General features: G+C 48.3%; 1 protein-coding gene across 1 annotated transcript in view; it reads right to left on the bottom strand.

Moving 5' to 3' along the window:
• Positions 1 to 15,171: 15,171 nt before the first annotated feature.
• Thbs4 (thrombospondin 4) overlaps positions 15,172 to 22,946 on the bottom strand; it is a 41,422-nt gene continuing 33,647 nt past the window's right edge. The window contains exons 16-22 of the mRNA XM_031360316.1: positions 21,444 to 21,637; positions 19,951 to 20,129; positions 18,882 to 18,930; positions 18,602 to 18,798; positions 17,784 to 17,956; positions 15,935 to 16,074; positions 15,172 to 15,401 (exon numbers count right to left, since the gene is read on the bottom strand). Coding sequence (XP_031216176.1) covers positions 15,340 to 15,401; positions 15,935 to 16,074; positions 17,784 to 17,956; positions 18,602 to 18,798; positions 18,882 to 18,930; positions 19,951 to 20,129; positions 21,444 to 21,637 — 994 coding nt within the window. The 3' untranslated portion in view covers positions 15,172 to 15,339. The remainder of the gene's footprint in view (positions 15,402 to 15,934; positions 16,075 to 17,783; positions 17,957 to 18,601; positions 18,799 to 18,881; positions 18,931 to 19,950; positions 20,130 to 21,443; positions 21,638 to 22,946) is intronic.

A 22,946-nucleotide genomic window follows, 5' to 3' on the forward strand; every position in this document is an offset into this window, starting at 1 on the left:
TCACCCAGGCGCTCACTGTAAATAAGCCTAATGAACTCATTGGTTCCCCCCAGGGTGAACTCTGGCAGAATCTATCTTTGCTTTGTTGTTGGGACCAGGGTAGATGTTGTTTACATCTCGCAGAGGAAGGAATTTTCACCCAGATGGGGAACTGGAAGGCTCTGTCCATCTGTCCCAGCCTATGGAGGGAAGCAAGCTTCAGAGACGTTTTCCTGCTCTGTGAAATGGAATTTTTGTCTCTATCTCACTCAATTGAAAACAGCGTGCACAACTCCTAGACAGGGCCACTTGACCACCAGCTTCTGTAGATGGCCAGCTTCGTATCAAAGGAGTAGTGAGTGATTATGTATCTGAACTTACACAGGTTAGCAGCACAAGAGAGGGCAGCTGAAGAAACCAGCACAGGGTATGCTAGTCCAGGGTCAATTCTGGGAACACAGGGACAGAAGTCAATGGAAGCACACAGTCCGGTACCAAAAGCAATGGGCGCAGGCTGCGCTGATGGGCATGGCTGGCCGCAAGATTAACTTTTAGGGGGTGGTGGAACCAAGGTAGACATGTATACAAATCACAACCACACACTGCACAGATCAGAAAGACATTTTCCAAACGGCCGACCCTGATCCAGGTCCGAGAGCTGGGATTATAGGACTTCTCTTTCAGTATAGTTTCACCACTTTCCTAAACATTCTAAAGTGAGTGGTAGGTCTGTAGTAATTACAGAGAAGAAAGAGAGCTGCCAATGAAAAATGAGGGCCCGTGACTAGCCGCAGCCTGTGCTCAACGGTCAACAGACTCTCTGCCTTTGACAAGAGGCAGATTCCATGAGCTTAGAGGCCCTGCCAGGAAAAAAAGCAATTAACCAGAAGGAATCCACCCTAGACTTGGCCGGACCCTGTTGGAGTGGGGGGGTGGGGCGGGGTTGGGGGCACGGCGTGGAGGAGGGAGGCAGAGGGTAGGGTAGGTCTAGTGAAGCCACAGGGAGAGGGCAGTGGTGTTTTTCAGGTGCATTCCCAGACTGGGCTGGGATCCCAGAGCCCCAACTGAAGATGAACTGCTGGGTCTGGCTTGAATACCCAGCTAAATACCACCTAGTTTCTGAGGCTGCGTGCCACTGTTGCCACGAAGAATGATGGGCAGGTCGAGTGACGTGGCTCCCTAGTCCATTTCTGCACATTTTGGAACATCTAGGGAGAACATTACACTTGGCTCTAACCCAGCAGCTAGGCCAGGAGCCCAGGTTTCTACGTGCATTTTGGGCTAAAGTTTCCTCCTGCTGTGCTGTCTAGCACTTCTCACTTGGACCAGTGATATCTGCATGATTGGGAAGCATGTTGGGCAGGCAGAAGCTCTGCCTCCTCGTCTCTAGTCAGACTATGCATTCAAGGCAAGCTGGCTGAGAACCAGTGGACACCAAAGAGCAAGGAGAACCACCCATACTAACAGACACTCAGCTCCAGTCAAAAAAGGCCACTGGATCTGACATGGGACCCTCTGCTTCAGAGGTCATGGCAGGAGCCTGCAGGAAGCTTCCCTTCAGTGGGGTGGGAGAGCAGGAATGACATGTAAGGACCCTCACAGCTGCTGGCAGAGAGCACTGATTCATGGATCACTTTTACTACTTAGGGCAGAAGAGGCTGAGCAAGCGTTTAAACCAGGGCAGCCTCCTCAAGCGATGCGGGGGGCTTCCTGACTAAATCCCGGGAGCTTGGTAGCAAGCAGAGGTCTTATTTCCACTTTCCAGATGGTTGAGGGGTAGGGCTGGGATGTTGCCAGCTGGCTGAACAAACTCGGGACCCTCTCTTTGCTCTACTGGTGCCAGCTGGTTCTCGGGCCAGCTATGCAAGCTGGGCCCAGGCACACGTCATTCCAGGTCCCTGGAGACATGCCAGGCACCGGCTGTTGGTCTCTCTCATCACAGCCAAGGCCCAGCCTTGGGTCTTCTTCTCTTAGCGGCGCAGATGACGGGAGCCTCTTTCTCTCCTTTCCAGTCTTCATGACTGATATCACTTCTCAGACCACACACTGCACCTCACACAAGGCTACAGTTAGATGTTGACTACGCAATGGCTATGACCGGGATAAAGAGGCTGCCGTGTTCAAGGGGTTGTACTTTAGGCCCAGAGAGTTTATGAGAGTCTTTGTGGGGGACCAGATAAAATGTCTAAAGAGTGCTGAGCACAGAGCTGTCAAATACAGATCCAGATGATAGGCCATTTGGAATTGCCGCTTTGAAGAGGGCCATGTGTCACCAGCAGGAGAAAGTGCACCTGAGTTAGAGCCAAGGTCCTAGACTGGGGTCCTCTACGTGGCATTTCTCCAGAGTAAGGTTCATGACTGGCACTTCAGTGTGCTTGTCACATGTCAGCCTTGGGGTGCCCACTTCAGAGGCCTGGTGTGATTGGTGAGCGTGTGTCTCTAGGTTTTCCAATACGACTGTTATATTCACAGGTGCAATTATTGACATTAATGATCAAATTGGATCTCGGCGAGCTGGCAGATGATGGTTCTTCCTGTGTATAGACAGGGCATGGAACCACTCATTCACTTACATTCAAAATGGGGTATCCAGTCCAAAAGTGTGGCTGAATCAATCATAGCGCCCAGTCCTTTCATAGCTAGAACCAGAGTGATCAGAGAAGGTGGTGCCCCTTTCCTGTGGAACTCAAGGGGCTCCTGTCCAGCCATGCTTGGACACATGACTTTACCTGGCCCAGTGAACTCTGTTCTGGAGACTGTTCGTCTTGTGGATCCTACCAGGATGATTTGTTACCTGGTAAAGGGTTTCCTTGGCTCTCATCTTCTTGGAGGAAAGAATTCTGCCAAGAGACAGTATAAGCAGAAGTTTATTTAGCAAAGCAAAGGATAGTATAATCCAGAGAGATTGGGGGAGATGACCCAAAGGGTCTTTAGCAGCCCCCTGTGTTTAGCATTGTGGATTTTAAAGAAATTTCTATGAATATTTATGAGATGGGTGGCAAGGTGACCCCTTTTCCCTTTCCAATAGGTTGGACCAGATCTATCTTTTAAGTCCATGGTCCTCTTAAAAAGCCCCTGAGGTGGGAACTAAAACTGTAATACTAACCATATTATAATTAGCTTGTAGTCTTTTGAGAATGCAGGCCCTTGTTAGTATGCGCACAGTTGTGGAAATGCACTGGTGATTAGTTTCTGATACAGCAGGAAGAACCTGACTGCAGCTTCAGGGATGTTTAACCACCAAAGGGGCATCGTGACCCCAGAGACAGCTTCCCTGATGCCGGTGTCTATTCCCCCCAACCCCCCCGCCTGACTGGAAGCAGATGCCCTGTGGACCCTGCTCTGTACTCGATGTCTCTCTTAGTTTTTGATGTCCATGGTTGCTTGTTGTTTCTTGAATGCTTATGTTTTATCTTCTGCAGTTTCTGTTGAATGGGTTATTTTTGGCTGCCACAATTCTCCAAAACTGTTACCTGGTCATTCCTACTTACTCTCGTTGATGCTGCCTTCTGCCTTTGCCATATGTGTGTACACTTTACATTTTCCAGAGCGTATTACCTTACAGTCCTCTCTCTCTCTCTCTCTCTCTCTCTCTCTCTCTCTCTCTCTCTGTGTGTGTGTGTGTGTGTGTGTGTCCACCTCTTTGTCTCCTCTGAGCTGCTTTTACTCTGATTGGTCTTTTAGGGAGATGCATGAAAAGGAACTAGCAAGTCCCCAGGGACTCCCAGTCTATCACTTCACAACTGACTGCAACCATGGTGTGGTCTTTGTCCTATCTGTCCACCTCCCAGATTTATTTTAACCATTTTGGTTAAGCCTATTGATTAATATGTTTAATTATATTTGCCCTATTATTTTGCTGGACTTCTAGTCCTTTTCTCCTCCTGGCTTTTTCTTCTCTTTCTTCTCTTTCAGAGATGTTTGCTATACATTTTTTGTGGCTTTTATTTTCATTTTTTAAAAATAATTTATTTTATTTCATTTTATTTAAATAATTTCTGAAAATAAATCCTGACACTGAATTATCAGGTCAAAAGTGGGTCGGTATTTTCAGCCCTGTATGGGGAGCGGCTACTCCTTAATGACGTCATCAGCGAGAACAAATGAAGATGGGTGCCCAGCACTTGGCTCTGGAGTCTTGTCTCCATAGTTGTTTTAATTCCTTGTCGCTGATTGCTAAGAGGCTGAACATCCTTTCATGTGGGATGGGAGAGACATAGACGGGAGGAACACTGGGAACTCTCCCAGACGTTGAAAAGACCCAAGGGCAAAACCATCCTGTTTTAGCTGGGGTCCTCAGCTGAGATGGCAGACTCCCTGAGGTTCTGTGCAAAGTGTTGTGTCCATGAGCACATTAGCCAGGGGAAGGGCCGTGGCTTTCATTACAGCCTTACAAAGATGGGATCTAAAAAGAGTAAGTGGTCTGATAGGCCGTCCTGCCTCCAATGGGAGAAGAAGGGTAGCAATAGTAAGACCGTGGGAGGGAGACTGCCTCGCTCTGAAATCTCACACCCCTGCCCCCCCCCACTCCTCTCCCTGTGTGAGTGGGGCAAAGTCGTGAATCCTCTGAGCTGCCTGTCAGTTGGGCATGGACACAAGAGTCACTATTTCGGAGTTCTCTCTCTAACTAAAGGTGTCATACAGGTCAAGTACTTTGATAGTACCTGGCACATATGGAGTGTTTAGTGAAACGGGTACTGTTAGAGATGACTTAAACATGCAGCTTCAGGTATAGGCTAGCTTCCTGCCACTTTAGGTGTCCATAAAGCAGGTGACAACTGTTGGGAAGGCTCTTGGGCACGAGGGTGGGGGGTTGTGGGTGGTGGTGGGGGGAGTGGATTGGGTTTGGCAAGCTGAGCGGCTGTGAATTGCATCTGCCCTCTGGGCAGGTGGCACTTGGTGAGCTTCGCAGACCTCAGTCAGCCAGCAGGCGTGACAGCTGTGCTCGCTGAGATGGAAATGCACTTCTGTGTAAAGCAGGCCACTTACAGAGCGTGTTCCTGGCAGCTTTCCCCAGGATGCAAAAAAAATGGGGTGGAAGACCCCAGTGTGGCCTCATCAGGGAGTGGGCAGATCGTCCCTGCTGCCATCTACTCACACAGGCTGTGTAGAGCAGACACTGGTTGCCTGCTGTCTCTGACTTCACTGAAGTACAGGAGAAGGAGGAAAAAGGAAAGGCATTGGCCGCAGACCAGGGCTGTGTGTGAGGGGAGTGGGCTAAGCGAGGAAAATGAGTGACGAGTCTTGATGTCGCTTTCTTACCCAGCTTGCATTTGCTTATTGGACTGCTATACTATCCTGATGGTAAGTGTTAAGTGTCAGTTTATGAGGGGTTGCCTAGATCAAAGTGGCCCATGAGCATGCCTGTGGAGGACTGATTTGACTGCCAGTGTTAATTATTTAGACACAGCCCACCGTGGGCAGTACAACCCCCTAGGCAGGGGGTCTTAGACTGCGGAGGAAGAGAGGCTGAGCATAATTAAACAAGTGTGCCTTTACTCTTTCTCTGCTCTTGTCTGTGGAAGAGACTGTCTGCTTGAAGCTTCTGCCTTGACTTGCCCTCGATGATAGCCTGGACCCTAGAATTGGGAGCTGAAGCGAGTCTGCTCTTTACTAGGTTGCTTTTAATCAGGAAGTTTTATCACAGCAGAAACAAAACTAGAACAGCTGTTCTTAGATGTCTTTGCCCCCTTTGAGGATTGCTTTGCCTGGTTTTCGTTTGTTTGGTTTTGTTTTTTGTTTTGTTTTGAAACAGGTCATTGCCTGGAACTCATAGTCTTCCTGCCTCAAGCTTTTGTGTCCTGGAGTTGTGGGCATACATCACTACACTTGACTTATGGGCTGGTTTTCTTGGGACAGTAAGGCCTGTGTTAAAGATAAGGATATCTTTGTTTCAGAGAGACGCTGAAAATTGGTGTGTGTGTGTGTATGTGTGTGTGTGTGTGTGTGTGTGTGTGTGTGTGTGTGTGAAAGAGAGAGATTTATTCAAATTTGAGTGTGGGTGAGAGAGATCTATTCAAATTTGAGTGAGAGAATGTGTGTGTAAAAGAGAGAGAGAGAGAGAGAGAGAGAGAGAAAGAGAGAGAAAGAGAGAAGGAGAGGGAGAGAGGGAGAGAGAGATATGCATACATTTGAGATTCGACAAGCCTGAATTAAGCAAAATCTGGGTGAGTAATTTACTTGTGACCAGCTTCCCCTAGAAGTAGACCTTGAAATAAGGATTTGACTGTAACTCTTTTAGGCTCAATTGGTAGAGTATGTGCCTAGTATGCACTCAGGCCCTAGGTTTGAACCCCAGTGCTGCATAAATCAGATAGAGTTGTTTAGTGCATTCCATCTTTAGTTCTTGGTGAGTTCAAGGCCAGCTTGGGACTCATGGACTCCTGTCTCAAAATACGGTGTAAGTAACTTCAACCCTCAGGATATGGTGGGACCTTACACATGGGATGAGGAGGAAGGAATTCTCCTGAGAGCAACTGGAGGTTAACCATGTTGAAGGCATGTAGAACACTTTCCACAAAGCTCACAGACCAGCTCTCTTTAGTCCTGTAGGGGACCATCCCAGGGCTTGTGATTCTCCTGTACTCCAGCATGCTACCTGTACTGGCTAGTTTTCTGTGAACTTGACACAAGCTAGAGTCATCAGAGTTTAGGGAGCCTTAATTGAGGAAATGCCTCCATAAGGTCTAGCTGTCAGGCATCTCCTTAATTAGTGATCTGTGGGGGAGAGCCCAGCCCATTGTGGGTGGTGCCACCCCCGGGCTGTTTGTTCGGGACTCTCTAAGAAGGCAGGATGAGCTAGGTATGAAGAGCAAGCTAGGAAGCAGCACTCTTCCATGGCCTCTACACCAGCTCCTGCCTCCAGGTTCCTGCCCTGTTTGTGTTCCTGTCCTGGCCTCCCTCAATAATGAACTATGATGTGGAAGCCTAAGGCAAGTAAACCCTTTCCTTCCCAAGTGGCTTTGGTCGTGGTGTGTCATCACAGCAACAGTAACCCTAACTAGGACACCACCTGAGCAGACAGTGGCTTCTGCTCCAGGAAAGCCTAGAGATAGACAGCCGTGGGTGCTGGTGGCATCAGTGGGCGATGGCAGGACAGTCGCAGGCCACCAAAGCATCTGGGCTTTTGGTGTGACATGGGTCCCAGGGAGGCTTTCTGCAGCCTGATGGCTCTCAGGTCCAGCTGTGGTGGTTTCTTGTTATGGAAAACATGTGAAGGAAACTATTCACAGGAGGAAGGGGGTGTCTTTTGGCTGGGGTTGTCAGACTGCAGGCCATGGGCAGCTGGCTCTGCTGTTCCTGAGGGGTTGGGGGGATGGAGTGGGGCATGGGGAGTTGGGGGTGAGATGCTCCCCTCACTGCAGCTGGGAAGCAGAGGGGAGCCAGCACTCATGTGCTTCCCATCCCCCTTTTTTCCCAGGCTGGGTCCCAGTCAGTTTCCTGCTGCCCAGGATTCAGGAGCATCTTGCCCCTTCATCGTCTCTAGAAAAACCCTCACAGACATTCCCAGAGCCATGTTTCATTCATCTAGGAGATTTCTTAATCAAGTTGATAATTCGAATTAACCATTACACCAGCCAAGTGTGTGCAGGACAGACTGGGCTCCTTGTGCCTTCTGTGTCAACTCGTTTGTTTACCTGGTAGATGTCTTTTCGAACTGGAGCATAACTATAGATTTTGAAAGTATGGCTGCGTTACTTGGAATCTGCCTCAAATATCCAGGGTAGGTTCTCTACAAAAGGCCTTAATCCTCTTGCATCTCATGGGCCAGGAAGAGCTGTACCTCTGAGTGAGTCCCCAGCTGCCTTTGAATTTTCTTAAGAGATACCATGAGATTCCCCGAAAGTTTTAGGTATTTGCTAAAGTAACCATAGGCTCCCCATCCCACCCTAGGAACTAGGAACGTAGTTTTTGTTTGTTTTATTTTTTCTCTCTCAATTAGTGATAAACCATATGTTCTGGACTGGGAGGTTGCTTTGGTTTCCTGCTCTTGGGAAACCCATTTTTTTGGGGGGCAGGAAGCTTTAGGCTGAAGCCCCATTTGGACCCAGCTAAAGACTCATGGCTAAGCAAATTACGTTCTCCCAATGCATATGTGCATGTCTAGCTAAAACATTTTTTTTTTTAGGTTTATTTTATTTTATGTGCATGGGTGTTTATATGTCTACACAGACATGTAGTGCCCTCGGAGGCCAGAAGAAGATGTTGAATCCCCTGAAACTGGGGTTATAGATGGTTATGAATCACCATGTAGATGTTAGAAACTGAACCTGGGACCTTTGCAAGATCAACAAGTGCTTTAGCTGCCGGGCCACCTGCCAGCTTGGAGATGTGTCACAACATCAAAAAGCTGAGGTTCACTCTTGACAACCTTACAACCAAGTCATACCTGCACACACATAAACGTACACACAAACTGCCCCCTCCCAAGTCCCCAAACCCCCAAAACAAGAGACTACCAAAAAACAAAACCCCAAACACACACACACACACACACAGAGAGAGAGAGAGAGAGAGAGAGAGAGAGAGAGAGAAAGAGAGAGAGAGAAAGAGAGAGAGAGAGAGAGAGAGAGAGAGAGAATCCAAAATATATCAAAACAAAGAACCCTCGATGTTTTAAATCTGGTAATTTCCAGTAGGATGGCCCAAGATGATGCAGGCTGTCCTTGCATGGAGGACTGGCCTGAAGGTCCTGGCAGCACACACTGTTCTTGGCCGCCACAGTGCCAGGTATACAGCATAGCAGATTGCTCAACAGGGCTTGAAAGAATGAATGAGTGAATGAGAAGCAGACAGGTGAGTGGCTCTGTGCTCACGGCCTGAGTCATCTGCAGCTCTAGGCTGAGGGTGGAGAAGTCCTTGCCAGGCAGTTCCCAAAGGAAATGAGACCCAGTGTTTTCCCAGGCACTGATTGTAGCCATTCACATTCAGGGGGATGTTTGCTTTGTGATAGGCGCTGTTGTTTGTCTAGGTAAGGAAAGAGTTGTTAAGCACTAAAATACTAGGGCTGACCATAGGGCTCAGAGCAGAGAAGTAATTTAATAAACTACACCCTTCTTATTCTCCATGTAAGGAACTTTTCAGAGGGTGCCTAAAAGGGGATACTGGGAACACAACAAGTTAGGGAGAAGGATAAAGGCATGGGGAAGAGAAAAGGGCCAGAAGAAAGGCTCATACCAAAATAAACGTGTGTGAAAAGGACCAAAAGGAAACCTGTTCATTTGTATGCAAATTAAAAAGTAATTCACCTGGAAAAGCAGCAGGTTGCGAGAACAGGGCTATTTTTGGAGGACTGCTGCCCTCTCGTGGATCATATGCAAAGAGGCATGCACTGGCAGCAGCTTGGTGAGCTTGATGCTGTGGACAATAAAAACAAGTCCACAGATACATCTATCAGTCTATTGTCTATCTGTCTATCACCTATCTACCTATGTTATCTATTATGTGTATGTGTATGCAAGATACACATGGCACGGCATGCATGCAGCAAATGTTTTCACCGTGGGTTCATGGGCTTGTCACATCATCGGGCTTGTGAAAAAGCACTTTTGAGTGTTTGGTCATTTCACCAGATTGTTCACAAGTACTTTATTGAGACAGGTGGGGTGGGGAGCATCCAGAGCTGAATATGTCCGAGTCCTTATCCTCCAGGGCCTTCAGAATGAGTCCAGGACTTGGAGACGTTGGGGAAGTTCTGCTCCCATGCGGCAGCCCACTGACTCTGTTGAGAGAGAGGGTGGGAGTGGATGGGAATGTTGATGTGACATATGGAAAATAAACTGATCACCACAGAGCCATGGTGCTACACATGGTGTTACACACTTGCAATCCCATCACTGAGACATAGAGGAGGAGGCATTGTGAGTTCAAGGCTAGCCTGGGTAAGTCCTTGATCACAAACGAACAGACACACAAAAACAATCGGATTAAGAACTTTTTCGATTAAAGTGCTCCTTCGGTATGCTTCTCCAAGACTTCTGCTATCTGCTGCTTTCCACTCTGGTGAGCACTCTGAATAAACAATGAATGAGCAGCTGTCTAGGAAAGAAGCTCCAAATGCAGCGTCAGATGTTTACTCTTAGCCAGAAACCCCTTCCTTTGTGGACATGTTCACTCTCAACAGTAGGTTCCTGCTGTAGTTTATGGTGTTAATGTAAAATGTCCCAACTAGGGCTGGGTCTTTGAAGGTTAGGCTGGCCTGTGGCTCCTGTCTAGCTCCCTCTTTCCTGGTCTGGTAGCCAGGATGGACTGGAACTACAAGTCAATATGGGAATGCTTTTCTCTGGAAAGTCGCTCCCATCCATCTTGTCCAATGCTAGGAGAAGCAGCTGACACAACGGCATATACATTCAACACCACGTGTCCAAGATTTACTGGTGGGAGACTTGAAATAAATCCTGTGTCAGAGGCCACTAGATCAAAGCTGTGGCTTCCTAAGGCCTGGAGCCTTAGCTTCTCACCTGACAAAGCACTCAGTGCAGGGGCTGCTTATGGGATCTCAAGGCACGGTGCAGACATCTTAAAACAACCAACCACCAACAGAACAAAACAACAACAACAACAGTGAACAGAACAAACAGCAGAAGCCAGGAGGCCCAGGTTTAAGAAACCAAACTTAGACCGAGTTGGAATCCAGCTTTATGAGCGTGTATTGCAAAGCAAAACCCAGGCTATTTGTTATATTTATATTTCAATTGTGACTACAAACGTCAGGTGACTGCTCAGACTTGTCTTTTAGCTCTCTTTTTACTATCAGTTACACACATGCATGTGTGTCTGTGTGGAGGTATTTGCATGTGAGTGTGGGTACCTGTGCAGGCCAGTACAGAGCAGGGGATCACTTAGGTTGGAGTCATAACTGGTTATGGCCCAGCAGGCTCAGGTATCTTAAACTGACCTCAGGTCCTTTACAAGGGCAGTATGTGCTCTTAACCATGGAGACATCTCTCCAGTCCTACACATAAGCTTTCCTTAGCCAATAGTCTGCCACTCATTGGTTTTTCTGATTGATCGATTGATGATTGATTAATTAAATAATTAGTTAATTAATTAATTGAGATAGGGTCTCTTGTACTGCAGTAAGGCAATGCAGAAGATGACTTTGGACCTCCAAGCCTCTCCCTCTGGAGTAGTGCAGTTGCAGATGTGTGCTGCTATGCCCAGTTTATGTGATGCTAGAGATCAAACCCAGAGCCCAGAGCACATTGCTCTCCAACCTGATCTAAAGCCCAGCCTCTCACACTTCCTTGATTTTTGTGCTTGTCATTTTTTTTTTTTTTGTAACAATAAGATGAGTACCTGGGGTGGGGGTGGGTCTCCATCTGGAATGGCAGGTGTGCTCTCTGAGCTCCCCTCTCTGTACCTGGATCTGAGATTCTCTGCTTCTGCCCCTAGTGGCTAGAGCTTGGGCAGGAAGGGCCGTAGAGACACTTGGAGCTAAGGGTGTCTGTGGAGGCATCCCTGTCAGTCTCTGAGGCCCACTGAGCTGACTTAGGTACAGGCTACCTTAATGTTGTCCTCCTCCAGTGCCATGCCTGTCTGCCGGATGCCATGCTCCCTACTGGGATGGTCACAGATTCTAATCTTGACTGTGGAACTGTGACTCACCAAATTAAATGTTTTCTTTTATAAGTTACCCTGGTCATGATGTTTTGTCACAGCAACAGAAAAGTAACAACAACAAGACCTCTGAGGTGGTTCAGATGTGGAGACAGTGAACCCCACTTCCTTCTCATGTTTCCTCGAGTCCAATCATTCCATTTGGATGGGGAGTCGATGCATTCCAGCGAGGTTGTGGTGGATGAGTAAGCGAACTAGAACTTCTTGTGATGTTGTGCACTCCAAAATAGGCCCATGGGGGAAATTTAGGGTTTGAGGAAATACATGCAAGAAGATTACATAGATTCAAACAGACTTGAGGCCCCTAGGTCATCTATTAGCTGTAAAGTATGGGGCCGGATGTGACCATGGTCACATTAGGAGGGATCTGTGAACCTGTGTCCCCTATTGTCCCCTGTTCCTGCCTGCTCCAGTGTTATTCAACATTCCTTTATTGTAACAGCATTTATGAGGATCTGTTTGCAGAGAGGAAAGGGTTATTTTGGTCATGGTTTCAGATGACCTTAGGATAAGCATTCTACTGCCATGGAGAAAGAACTTAGGCTCAAGAGAAAAGCGCTACTCTATACATGAAGCTTCCAGCATTATGAGGGCAGGCCAGCCAGACAGAGGAGACAGTCAACCATGTGGCTGGAGGCTGATGCAACTGTGGGCTTTGTTATGTGGGACATCAGGTGACTAAGGTAACCACTAATTGACCCTTGCTTCACTATAATGGCATCTCCTTATCATTAGCCTGACAGGATTGTCAGGCCACCACGCATCGGATAACACACATAAGGGAAGGTAAAAGGAATAAAATCTATTCTAGAAAAAAGCCAGGGTTGCTAGGACCCTGCATGTGGCTCCAAACGGAACCTCTCCTCCTCTCAATTCATGGCACCAGCCACTTGGTTCCCAAGATACCTTACTTCTGAGTCAGACATTTTTAAATTTGTTTACTTATTTAAATTAATTAGCTGCTTTCTTCCCTGTCAGCTTTCTAAACTGGACCATAAAATAATGCTTGATGTAATTTAAATAATAGTGACTACCTTCTGTGCCTCTACCATCCTCCTTGGCTCTAGAGCACACCTGAAGAGTGAAGACGCAGACACTCACTTCTGTTTGTGAAACACAGGCTAGTGCCCTGGCTGGGAGAAGGAAGGGTCTCCTGTCCTTATCAGGCAGAGGCAGAATGTCTGAGAATCCCTTTCTTTGCCTCCTCCTATGTCCTGATACCCTGGGTGATACCCCAAGGGCTCTCCCCTACATCCTGTAGCTTCCCTCACAGTGATGTCTCCTATACCCTAAGCATCAGAAGCAATCAGGACAAGGCAAACATTGGCATGACTTCATAGAGTGGGTGATTGTGTCTGCTTCAACTCCAGGACCATTCATATCATGTTGGACTTTCAGGAGGACTCTTAGAGAAAGAGCTAGAACTGACCTGAAAACTTCCTCCCTGCCCGGCAGCCTTCACAGTGTTATGCATGCTTAACACTCAAGGGAGAAAAGATGTCTGTGATCTTCCCTAGTAGTGGCCCCAACATGCAAAATGTCCTAACTGGTGCAACAGGGCATGAAGATTATGGGGTAAGGAACTGCTTTCTGATTAGATCCGAGGCCTCCTGCCACACAGGAGGGAGTTCACACCTGGTACTGTAAACCTGGTCAAAAGCCCAGGGCTTGGGAGATGACAGGCTCTAGAGGAAACCTATTGTTGTTTTACTAGGTTGACATGTTGACAAACTGCCTTCTAAGTATTTGTAGAATGGCGCTGTCATCAACCTTGACCAGGGAAGCTTCGGCTGAAGTGGGCAGCAGTTAGAGCAGAGGAGCCTCAACCCTTTGAAGCACTGAGGTTGACTGTCCGACTGTTCAGCGCTGAGTGAGACACCTATATCGACCCCACCAAGGTGGAGGGAACATCACACAAGAGGGGATGCGAAGAAGGTAAGATCTGGAGGATGCTGCAAAGATTGAACCTAGACTCCCTAGATCTGATCAGCCGACACCTGCCTAGGAGATGACTGTATTCTGGGTACTTGCTTTGATAAGCTTCAGTGATAAATGTTTCCCCAGAAGAAGATCTGGAACCTTCCTCCCAGGGCCTGGTAAAACACCAAGAGGACCAGAGCAAGAGCATCCAATAGCTTTACAGGTGTAATATACCTATCCCACAGAGAGAGTGGTGGAGCTCTTAAAAGATCCGAGGGCTCAGAAACGACCTTTGTGTTAGCTGTAAGAGGGATGCTTGAAAGGTAACCATTTCCAGACATTGAATTTCCCTCCCTGCCCAGGGATTTCAGAATTAAGAAAGGGCTGTAGATGTGTTTCACCCAGAGATTGAGGAGAATCATTGGCAGCCATGTGGCTGCTCTACCAACAGGCTCCTCCAGGAGACTGGGTAGTCAGCCGCAGTGAGGATGGGCTGGCTTAAGATCCCCATTCGTTGAGATCTTAGTGTCTTGACTTAGAAGCTACCACCTCCTTCTAGGCTCTACAGCTAAGGAAGATGGCCCCTAATCCAGCATAGCTCACATCTGTCACCACTAGACACTCTGAATACTATAGCCATGGTAAAACTGGGAGGGATGTTTGTAATTTATGATTTATGATACTCTAGGGACATATGGGAATGAAAATACATTGCTGAGCTGTGGATGAGGCTCAGCTGGTTAGCATGCCTAGAATTCAATACCTAGCAGGACATGAAACCAGATATGATGTGTGCCTTTAAGCCTAGTATGAAGAAGTTGGGGGGGGGGGGGTCAGGAGGACCAGAAACTCACAGTGATCTTTGGTCACACTGAGAGTTTGGGGCCAGTCTGGTTTATATGAGAACCCATCTAAAATCATAAAACAATAATAAGAAAATAAGTTGCCAGACTTCGTTGGAATTTAATCTCGAAGGGATTTATAAAATGTCTGGGTACCTTGACTGACTACTGGGAAGTATGGGCTAGTACACCGCTGAGGGAAGCTTCTGCCCTGTACACAGTGACTGGCACTACCGTCATTGCCACCTGACCCTTCTCCATCCCACTGTCCTTGTTACCTAAGAGGCAGCCACTCTTCATTGCCCAGCACATGCTTACTGGATGTTTACTTCCTGCCTGGTACCATGGGATCTGAATACAAGGACGCTAGAGGGGGCCAAATAAGTGTCTTTGAAAGAGGGTGACAGAAAGGCCAAGGGGGGAGTGTCAGAAGGAACAGGGCAAGTCTAGTTCAGGTTTCTCAGGAGGTCACCTCCTCCCGAAGCCGGGGGGGGGGGGGGGGGGGGGGGGGGGGGGAGGGGGTGGGGGAGAGAGGTCAGGGGGAGCAGTTGGGGGGGCGGCGGCTGCCCATTCCAAGAATGAGGTGGCTACTGTGTGAACAGAAAGCAGATTTTAGTGTAGCACTAAATAGGGTCACCCCAGAAATGACCTTTTGTCTGGTTGTCTGGTTCACATCAGTGCTCGGCGGCACCCAGTACACACCCAAGAGAAAAAAGATAACAAAAACAGTCCCGTAAGTTTATCGAGGATTCCTCAGAAAACAACACATACCATCAAAGCCCGAGTTCCCATTAGAAACGACTGAGCATCATGGTTATTAGAAATAGTCTCTTCTTTATTTCCACGCTCATATAAAAAATTTTTGATGTATTTGGGTTGGTAAAAGAAAAGCCATGGTAATATAAAGAGAATTATAGGAAGTTTTAAAAAGGATGTTGTTTTTGGTGTTTGGAAGGCAGTGGTGGGATTGCTTCTTGGCTTAATTATATAGGCGGTCGAAACTCTGGGTCTGGAACTCCTGGAAGTCCTCTGGTATGGTGTCTGCAACAAGAATCAGGGTGGTAGTTAGTAAGGATCCTTCCAGGCTGGAATCATGGCCACTGCATGCCGCACAGGCCTCCTGTAGGGGGCGCTGTCAGCTCGCGCAAGACTCCCACAGGCTTGCAGCCATTTTCTACTTCAGGTTTCTTTGTTGTAAATTGTTGGCTTAAAGCCCAGCGGGGCTTATTCATAGGCCTAGGGAAAATTAACAGGCAGAGTGCCTTTTCAGTCTGTGATTATGTTTGAGCCTGATGAAAAAGAAAGGCTGCCTATAAATTAAACTGACGGAATTTCTCACCAAACCCCTAACTCTAAGGCATGCAGTTAAACTCTATGGGTTTCAATTTTCAGATTTAGGAAACAGGAAAGCCTGGCTCTGCCTTTCTCTTATGTTATGCAGGGAACATCAGGTTTTAATGAGCACGTGATGTGAGCTTCAGGCTTTGGGGGAGGATGTGTGTTACAGAAATAAGATACTGTCCTCTCTTGGTCACCCCCCTGCACTGTTGGGAGGCACTAAGCATGAACATTACCGTTGCAGCGGTACTTGAGGTTGGACCAGATGATGTTTTCTTGAGAGAAGCAGAACACACCAAGTCGGCCTCCACGCATGGTGGTGTCTATGGTGACCCCAGAGTCAGCCACCAGCTCTGAGCCTTCATAAAACCGCACCCTGCAGAGAGCACAGGCGTCCATGGTGAGGATGTGGTAGGACTCCTGACTTATGTGCTTACCTCTTCATTTGGACATATTTTCCACTGACTCTATAGCTGGTCCTTCCCCAGGGAGATTTGAAGTTCCCCAGGACAGGAACCAAGCATCCTAACTTGGTTTTTAACAGGCCCAGCATGGTGTCAGATGCATAGTTCCTGGATAGGTACTTGCTGGTGAACTGAAACAAAATAGCCTGACACTGTCTTGTGAGTTATCTTCTCTGGATACTGTACCTAGAACCCCTGCTCATGCTTCCTTAGGTCTAGATGATTTCACTGGTGGGCTCTCAGAGCCTTGATAAGCAGCTTTAGGTAGCTGTGGGGGCATTTTCAGTTGTTATAGTAGCACTGAGGGACAGAAAGCCCTGGATGCCTTACAACATCCCGGAGTGAATAGCCAAAGCTTGTCCTATACTCCGTACCCTTGTGGAGTGTCCTCTAGACAGGAGGAAGGTAAGCTGCACCTGGGAGAGGCAACAGCATTTTACCCTGAGCATCATTTTCTTCTGCATTGATTTTAAGCTAAACTCAGTTGCTCAGGGTAAACTGAGAAGTGCCTGAGCACACTGTTCTGTTAGAAAATTAAGAATCAGTTCATGTATGGGTATTGTCAACACCACTGGAGCATTTAATTCTCAGACAAACGACTCTGTTTAAATGCCACCTTCCTGTGAGTCTAGAAATGGTTCCAAGGAGCTATTTCCCTTTGTCTTCTGGTGTGGCTGTGCCCAGGCATTTCCTATTTGGTTGTATAGTAATCAATTCTTATTTCTCTGCAGTTTTAGGGTTCAGACGGACTTTTCTAAAATTATATCCATAGAGGGGTCATATTTTCTATGACTTCATTTTGGGACAGAAAAGGCACATTAAGGTCAATCAGGTAAGAACATGGCTACACCTGGTCTCCCTGTGGGGTGAACACAAGAGGCAGATGACACAAGACCATGGAGAACAGAACATGAATTAGCTCTCACCGCCTTATTTTCCCTAGACGTATGGGTCTACCTGATACCTTCCCGCCCTGACTAGGAAACGGTAATCCACATGTGTTGCAAATCTGGGGCATGAACACTGACTGCATTTCAACAAGAGCAGTTGAACAAACAACAACAGAAACAAAACAGCCCTATAAAGAAACAGAGGCCATCACACCTGTGGTGAGTCACAGGATGACTGCTCACGCTGTGCACACAGGACAGACAGTCCTCGCTGTGCACAGTGTGTGCCAGGCATTGTGATGAACACTAGTGAGACCCAAACCACAGAGGTTGCCCTTTTGGAACTTATGACCTAGTAGCGAGGACAGACTGCAAGGGGCTCTGCGGTCAGTGTGGACTGTGCATGAGGAGGGTTCCATGGGGCCTGGAGGAGTCTCGGGAATGTCTGGGTACCATCTCAGATGTATCTCTACTGTCCCCTTCATCAGCTCCTCTCTCACACTTCCCTGAGAGCACATCTAAGGCATGGCCTCCCCCTGAAGTAGCTTAGTTCGGCAGCTTGGCATTACTGTCTAGGGATCAGTTAAGCCTGGTGTCTTTGCCCCACCTTTCTGGGAGTCCTGCTCTTAGGATCATCAGAGGTTGGGACTGCTCAGGGAAGTCTGATTCTGGTTTGTATAGTGTATCAAGGGCCCCCCTCCCCACGCACAGCAGAAGGGCCCTCAGCCTACCTGATGTAGCCCACCTGGGGCCTATGCTGCAGGAACCATCGGTAGGAGACCTTGTCCTTCCAGCCCACATTCCTGGAGTCCTTCCACAGTAGCCTGACCTGGTCGCTGGTGTCCCCTGTGTGCCACAGGGAGTTTCGGAGATGTTCCCCTGGGCCAGTTTTAGACTTCACAGCCTGGACAAAGATGTGAGCAAAATGTTAGGTCAGGACACATGACGATCCTTTCTGCTTTGGGTGTCTGAGGTGAATGTGGAGGTGAATTCATGCTCACTGCAAAGCTGCACAGTTTTATGTTGGCTGAAGTGTAAACCTTCAGTGACATTTCTACTGAGCTGGCCTCAGCCCCATGGAATTTAGCAGTGGATGGGCCTGTGCTATTCACACTACCTTTTTCCTTATACAAGTCTGTCGCTTTGCCTGTTTGCCCACTGAGGGCTCCTAACAGATGTCTGGCTGTGGAAGTGTGCTTTCTGTCCTAACGGGAGTGACAGAAGTAGCCTCATCATTCCTGTATAGTCCATCCCTTTGATTGAATACATAGGCTAGCTTTTAACACGGTCTGCCTCAGGTAAGCCTTAAACCTTCTCCGCCTCGATGACCACACTCAGCCTGACATTTGCAGCATGAGTTTCACAGGTTGGAAGGAGCAGGCTCAACAGAAGGAAGGCAAAGTTGTCACTCTAGGCTCCTTGAGCCAAGCGTCACCATGACTGTATTCATTTCTCAGATTAACTTAGTGACTTTCAGGAGAACTCTAAGCTTAAAGGAAGGTGAAGGGTCCAGAAGAAAAGAAGGCATGGGGATTCAAACCGCCATTACCTTGAGCTGAATACCAGGTTCTGCTACTGCGCGGAATGGTGTAGCCTGCCAGTATGTCTGCTCTGTCTGCTTCCACATGACCACATAGAAGCTGGAGCTGTCTTGGTAACCAAAAATAAAGCCGGCATAGTCATCATCTGTCTGGGTATTTACATGGAAGGTCCCTTCAAAGTCAACTCCGTTAAATGCCGTGTACCCTATGGAGAGGAGATGCAATTAGAAAAGGCAACACTAACAGCTGGCAGAATTCTACACACACACAGTCAGGCCCAGGACGTACCAACTGCTAGGCCAGGGTCACTGTTCATGGTCTGCACAATCTCCATACCCTGTGGAGAGAGGGGAGAGAGTTCAGGACTTGAAGGGGATGAGAGAACGTGGGGCAGCCCAGAACCTCAGACATGGAGGCGACTGTGTACAGTTCAGTACAGAACAAGCACTGTTCTGTTTGATATGGACTTAAAGGAGGTGCGTGTATGGTAAGACGTTTTAGAGAAAGCTCAGTGTTGGGAGGAAATGCTTTTGCTAATACTGTCACATAAGCTGACTCAATAAACCCCAAACCAGGCGGGATACAGCACACAATCTGATGGACACTGTGATGGCTGGTTTGTTTTGTCAGCTTAATGCAATGTAGGTCACCTGGGGAGAGACATCCGATTACCCACTGTCTAGATTAGGTTGTCCCGTGCACACACCTGTGGGGCAACTGTCCTTATTATGTTAGTTGGTGTGGGAAGACTCTGCCCACTGTGGGTGGCACCATTTACCGGGTTTGGTCTAGGACTATATGAGCAGCGGAAGCGAGCAGAGTACTAGGTGTGCTCACGTGCATTTCTCTCAGCACCTGCCTCGACTTCCCCCAAACAATGGACTATAACGTGGAACTGTGAGCAGAAATAAACCCTTCCTCCTCTAAGTTTCTCTGGTCAGAGTATTTTGTCACAGCAACAGCAGTGAAACTAGGGCCACTGTGATGAGCTTTGTGACTCTAGAAATTCTACTAGCCGCTGTGTCTTCTTCAGTGGCATACTTAGGGGTACCTACAGGGGGCAGTCTATTGGAAAGAGGAGCGAGGCTCATGGATCACACTGCCAGGGCTCTTATTCCAGCCATCTCAGCCACCTTCTGAAATGCCACCATGAACAACCACAGAGGTTTTGGGGAGAGTCAGTTTCAACATCCATGAAACGTACAGTAGTACCTCATGTTCTTAGAACATGAGGTAGAGCGTATGCCAAGAGAGTAGAGCCACGTAGGAGTTGATGCCTTTCAAATGGGGCCCACTATTCCCAGGATGTCCTAGGCAGAGGGGCTGAGTGGAACTGCTGCCAACATGTAATACATACCTGGTTCAGGACCACCCAGTTGGGGTCGATCTGGGCATCTCCTTCAGGGTCCAGGACCACAGTCTGGTAGGCCCTGAAGTCAGTCAGGGTGATCTCCGCATTCTCAGGGCACACATCAATGTGATCGATGACCTGGTCCTGGTCAAAGTCAGCTTCACAGATATCTCCTACTCCATCATCTAAGGGTGAAGGGAGGAGGAAGGGATGCAGGGATGCTGAGGGGAGGAGGCAGGAATGCAGGGATGCTGATGGGGGGAGGTAGGGATACAGGGATTCTGAGGGGAGGAGGCAAGGATGCTGAGGGGAGGAGGCAGGGATGCAGGGATGCTGAGGGGAGGAGGCAGGAATGCAGGGATGCTGAGGGGAGGAGGCAGGGATTTAGGGATACTGAGGGGAGGAGGCAGGAATGCAGGGATGCTGAGGCTCACCCCCTGGTAGAGAAGAGGCCTGGGTGGGATCAGAAAAGGCCAGGCTCCGCCTTCAGGCCAGGGTTTTTAGAGTTAGGAGAGGAACGCTGGATTTGTTGAGTTATCTGGGCCATATTCTGGAGCCCTTGTGACAGCCAATCAGGAGCTACCTGGAGTTTCTTGCAACACCAGTCTAAAACATTGCCCCTTGTAGTGGTTTGGCCTAATGCTGTTTGTATTCTAATGCTAATTTGGGGTCCCTCAGACTGGTTATTCCAGAGAGAGTCCACAGACACTGAGTGACTCTGTCCCCAGTTAATTGTGATTGGTAAATAAAGATGCCAACAGCCAATATCTGGGCAGAAGAGACACAGGTGGAGTTGAGGTTTCGTGGACTTGGGAAGAGAGGACCACAAGGAGGGGAAGAGGAGGAAGAAGCCACGATCAAATAAAAGAATGTGCAGGAGGAGAAAGGAGAGCAGCCATGGGATAAGAGACATGAGAACATGGTCTTGATGCTTCCCAGTTAGGCTCACCACCTAGTAGATCTTAAACCTGAGACAAATGTCTAACGTGTACACAAAACCAGAATTATTGTCACCAGAATATTGCTAACTGTGGTGTCCCCTACAGGTGCCTACAGGTACAGTCTGTTGGGCTGAAATGACACCCGAGACACTGTGTTTGCTTCACCAGGATGGGCCCTGTCCACCCACGTCAGTTAATATCTGACTCGGTGCACATGGTTTCTGTGTTTCTCTCTATGGCTCCCTTCCCCACTCTCAGTGGTAGGAGCAAGGAAGACCAGAGCGGTGCGGAGGGCTATTGGGGGCCCAGCTCTAGCATGTGACTGGGCCATATTCTATGTGATCTCATCCCAGGCCAGCTCAGGAAGCAGCCAGGCTAATCAGCTCCAGCTAGTTGTAGACTACTGTCAACAGATGTCTACTATCTACACAAGCTGGATTTGAAGCAGAAGCTGGTGGGGAGCAGGAAAGCTGAGCATTCCCATGAGAAGTACGCATCCCTTCATGTGGCTACACGGAGTCTACGGCTGTGTGTGTTCCCTGGGCTGAGCATGCTTACTGTTGCTATCTTCCTGGGCTGGGTTGGGGACGAGCCTGCAGTTATCTGGGCCAGGGGGCACCAGGTCTGGGATGCCGTCGTTATCGTCATCGTCATCACATTCATCACCAATCCCATCCTTGTCAGTGTCCAGCTGGGCACTGTTAATGACGGTGGGGCAGTTGTCTGTGCTGTCCTGGTGGCCATCCCCGTCACTGCAGAGCAAAGATTAGTTTAGTGGGAGACTGAAGCCTCCATTCCCAGGCAGGAGTCTGGGTGGGCTGTCAGCAGGCTGGGCTTCAGCAGGCCCTATCAGAACTTTCTCTGATCAAGCAGCTTCAGAAACAACTCCCTCACTTCCTCTGTGTCCTGAAAGAAGCCAGCTGCTTCCAGTTTGGGAAGATAAGAGCCTATTTCTAAAATCTGTGATTCCGGGTGGCTGTCATCTCTGAGGACTGCTAGATGATACCTCGCTCCGGGGAGGTGAGAATGTGTAAGGCAAGAGGCGTGGAGACATGTGTGGGTCCTGGCTCAGGCACTGGCGAGCAGCCGCCTCTGGCATGATGCTGGACTAGAGAGGTACACATTCCTCATCGATAAGATAGTGATACAAATAAGGCCCACCTCAAAGGGTAGCTGATTCGGTTGACTGATTCAACTTTAACACCTGTAAAAAGCATCTGTTAAGCACGGGCTTCTAGTAGTTAAGTCCCCTGACGTTTTCTGTTACATTGTTTCTCAGGATTTCCATCTCATGACCCCATTAGGACTCAGATCTGAAGACTCTTTTCCCAGAAGTGGGTGCACTGGTTATACCCCAGAGCTGACCCAAACGACCTCTCAGGAAGCTTACTTTCTGTCCACCCGACTTTCTTCTTTTGAGGATAAAGGGCCAACTGTGAGGTACAACTTGCTCTGTCTCTCGGAGGACGATCTGAGTCTTCTGGGACCTTCCACAGCTACTAGGGATCAGAGTGGATTATCTTCTCACTATGCTCCACTCAAGACCTTTCCTGGCTTAGAAAATGTGTATACCCTCTAGGGAGGACACAGAGGGAAGCCTTTTCATACAGGAGGCAGAGGGGCCCCAGAGAGTGTGAGTTCAACATGGATGATGGAATACTGTGGGACCTGATTTTCTGCACTTCTCCTAGCACAAGTGTGAGCTTGTTGGATCAGCACCATTTGCAGAGAGAGCCCTGCCATCTCCGTGGAGAAACAAGCAGTTCCTAGCCCCCTCCTGGTGAGGCTAAAGTTCATGGGAATTAAAATGTGGCAGAATGAGTCATTTGTTTTAGGCAACTATCTAGAGACTGGTGGGATAGGCTATTTTAGACATTTCTATAGATGATAATAGAAGTACATGTTGACCGGACACTGGGAACATTCTTGATGTACACCACACATCTTTAGGGTAGTTGTCAGAGTGCCAGTCCTTCCTTACGCTCTGGGAGACAGACAAGCAATGTCAGACTGCATCACTGACAATCTCTCCTGTGTTGTAGTACCACCAGCCACCATCCC

Source organism: Mastomys coucha, unplaced genomic scaffold (assembly GCF_008632895.1).
Source record: "Mastomys coucha isolate ucsf_1 unplaced genomic scaffold, UCSF_Mcou_1 pScaffold8, whole genome shotgun sequence".
Classification (NCBI taxonomy): Eukaryota; Metazoa; Chordata; class Mammalia; order Rodentia; family Muridae; genus Mastomys; species Mastomys coucha.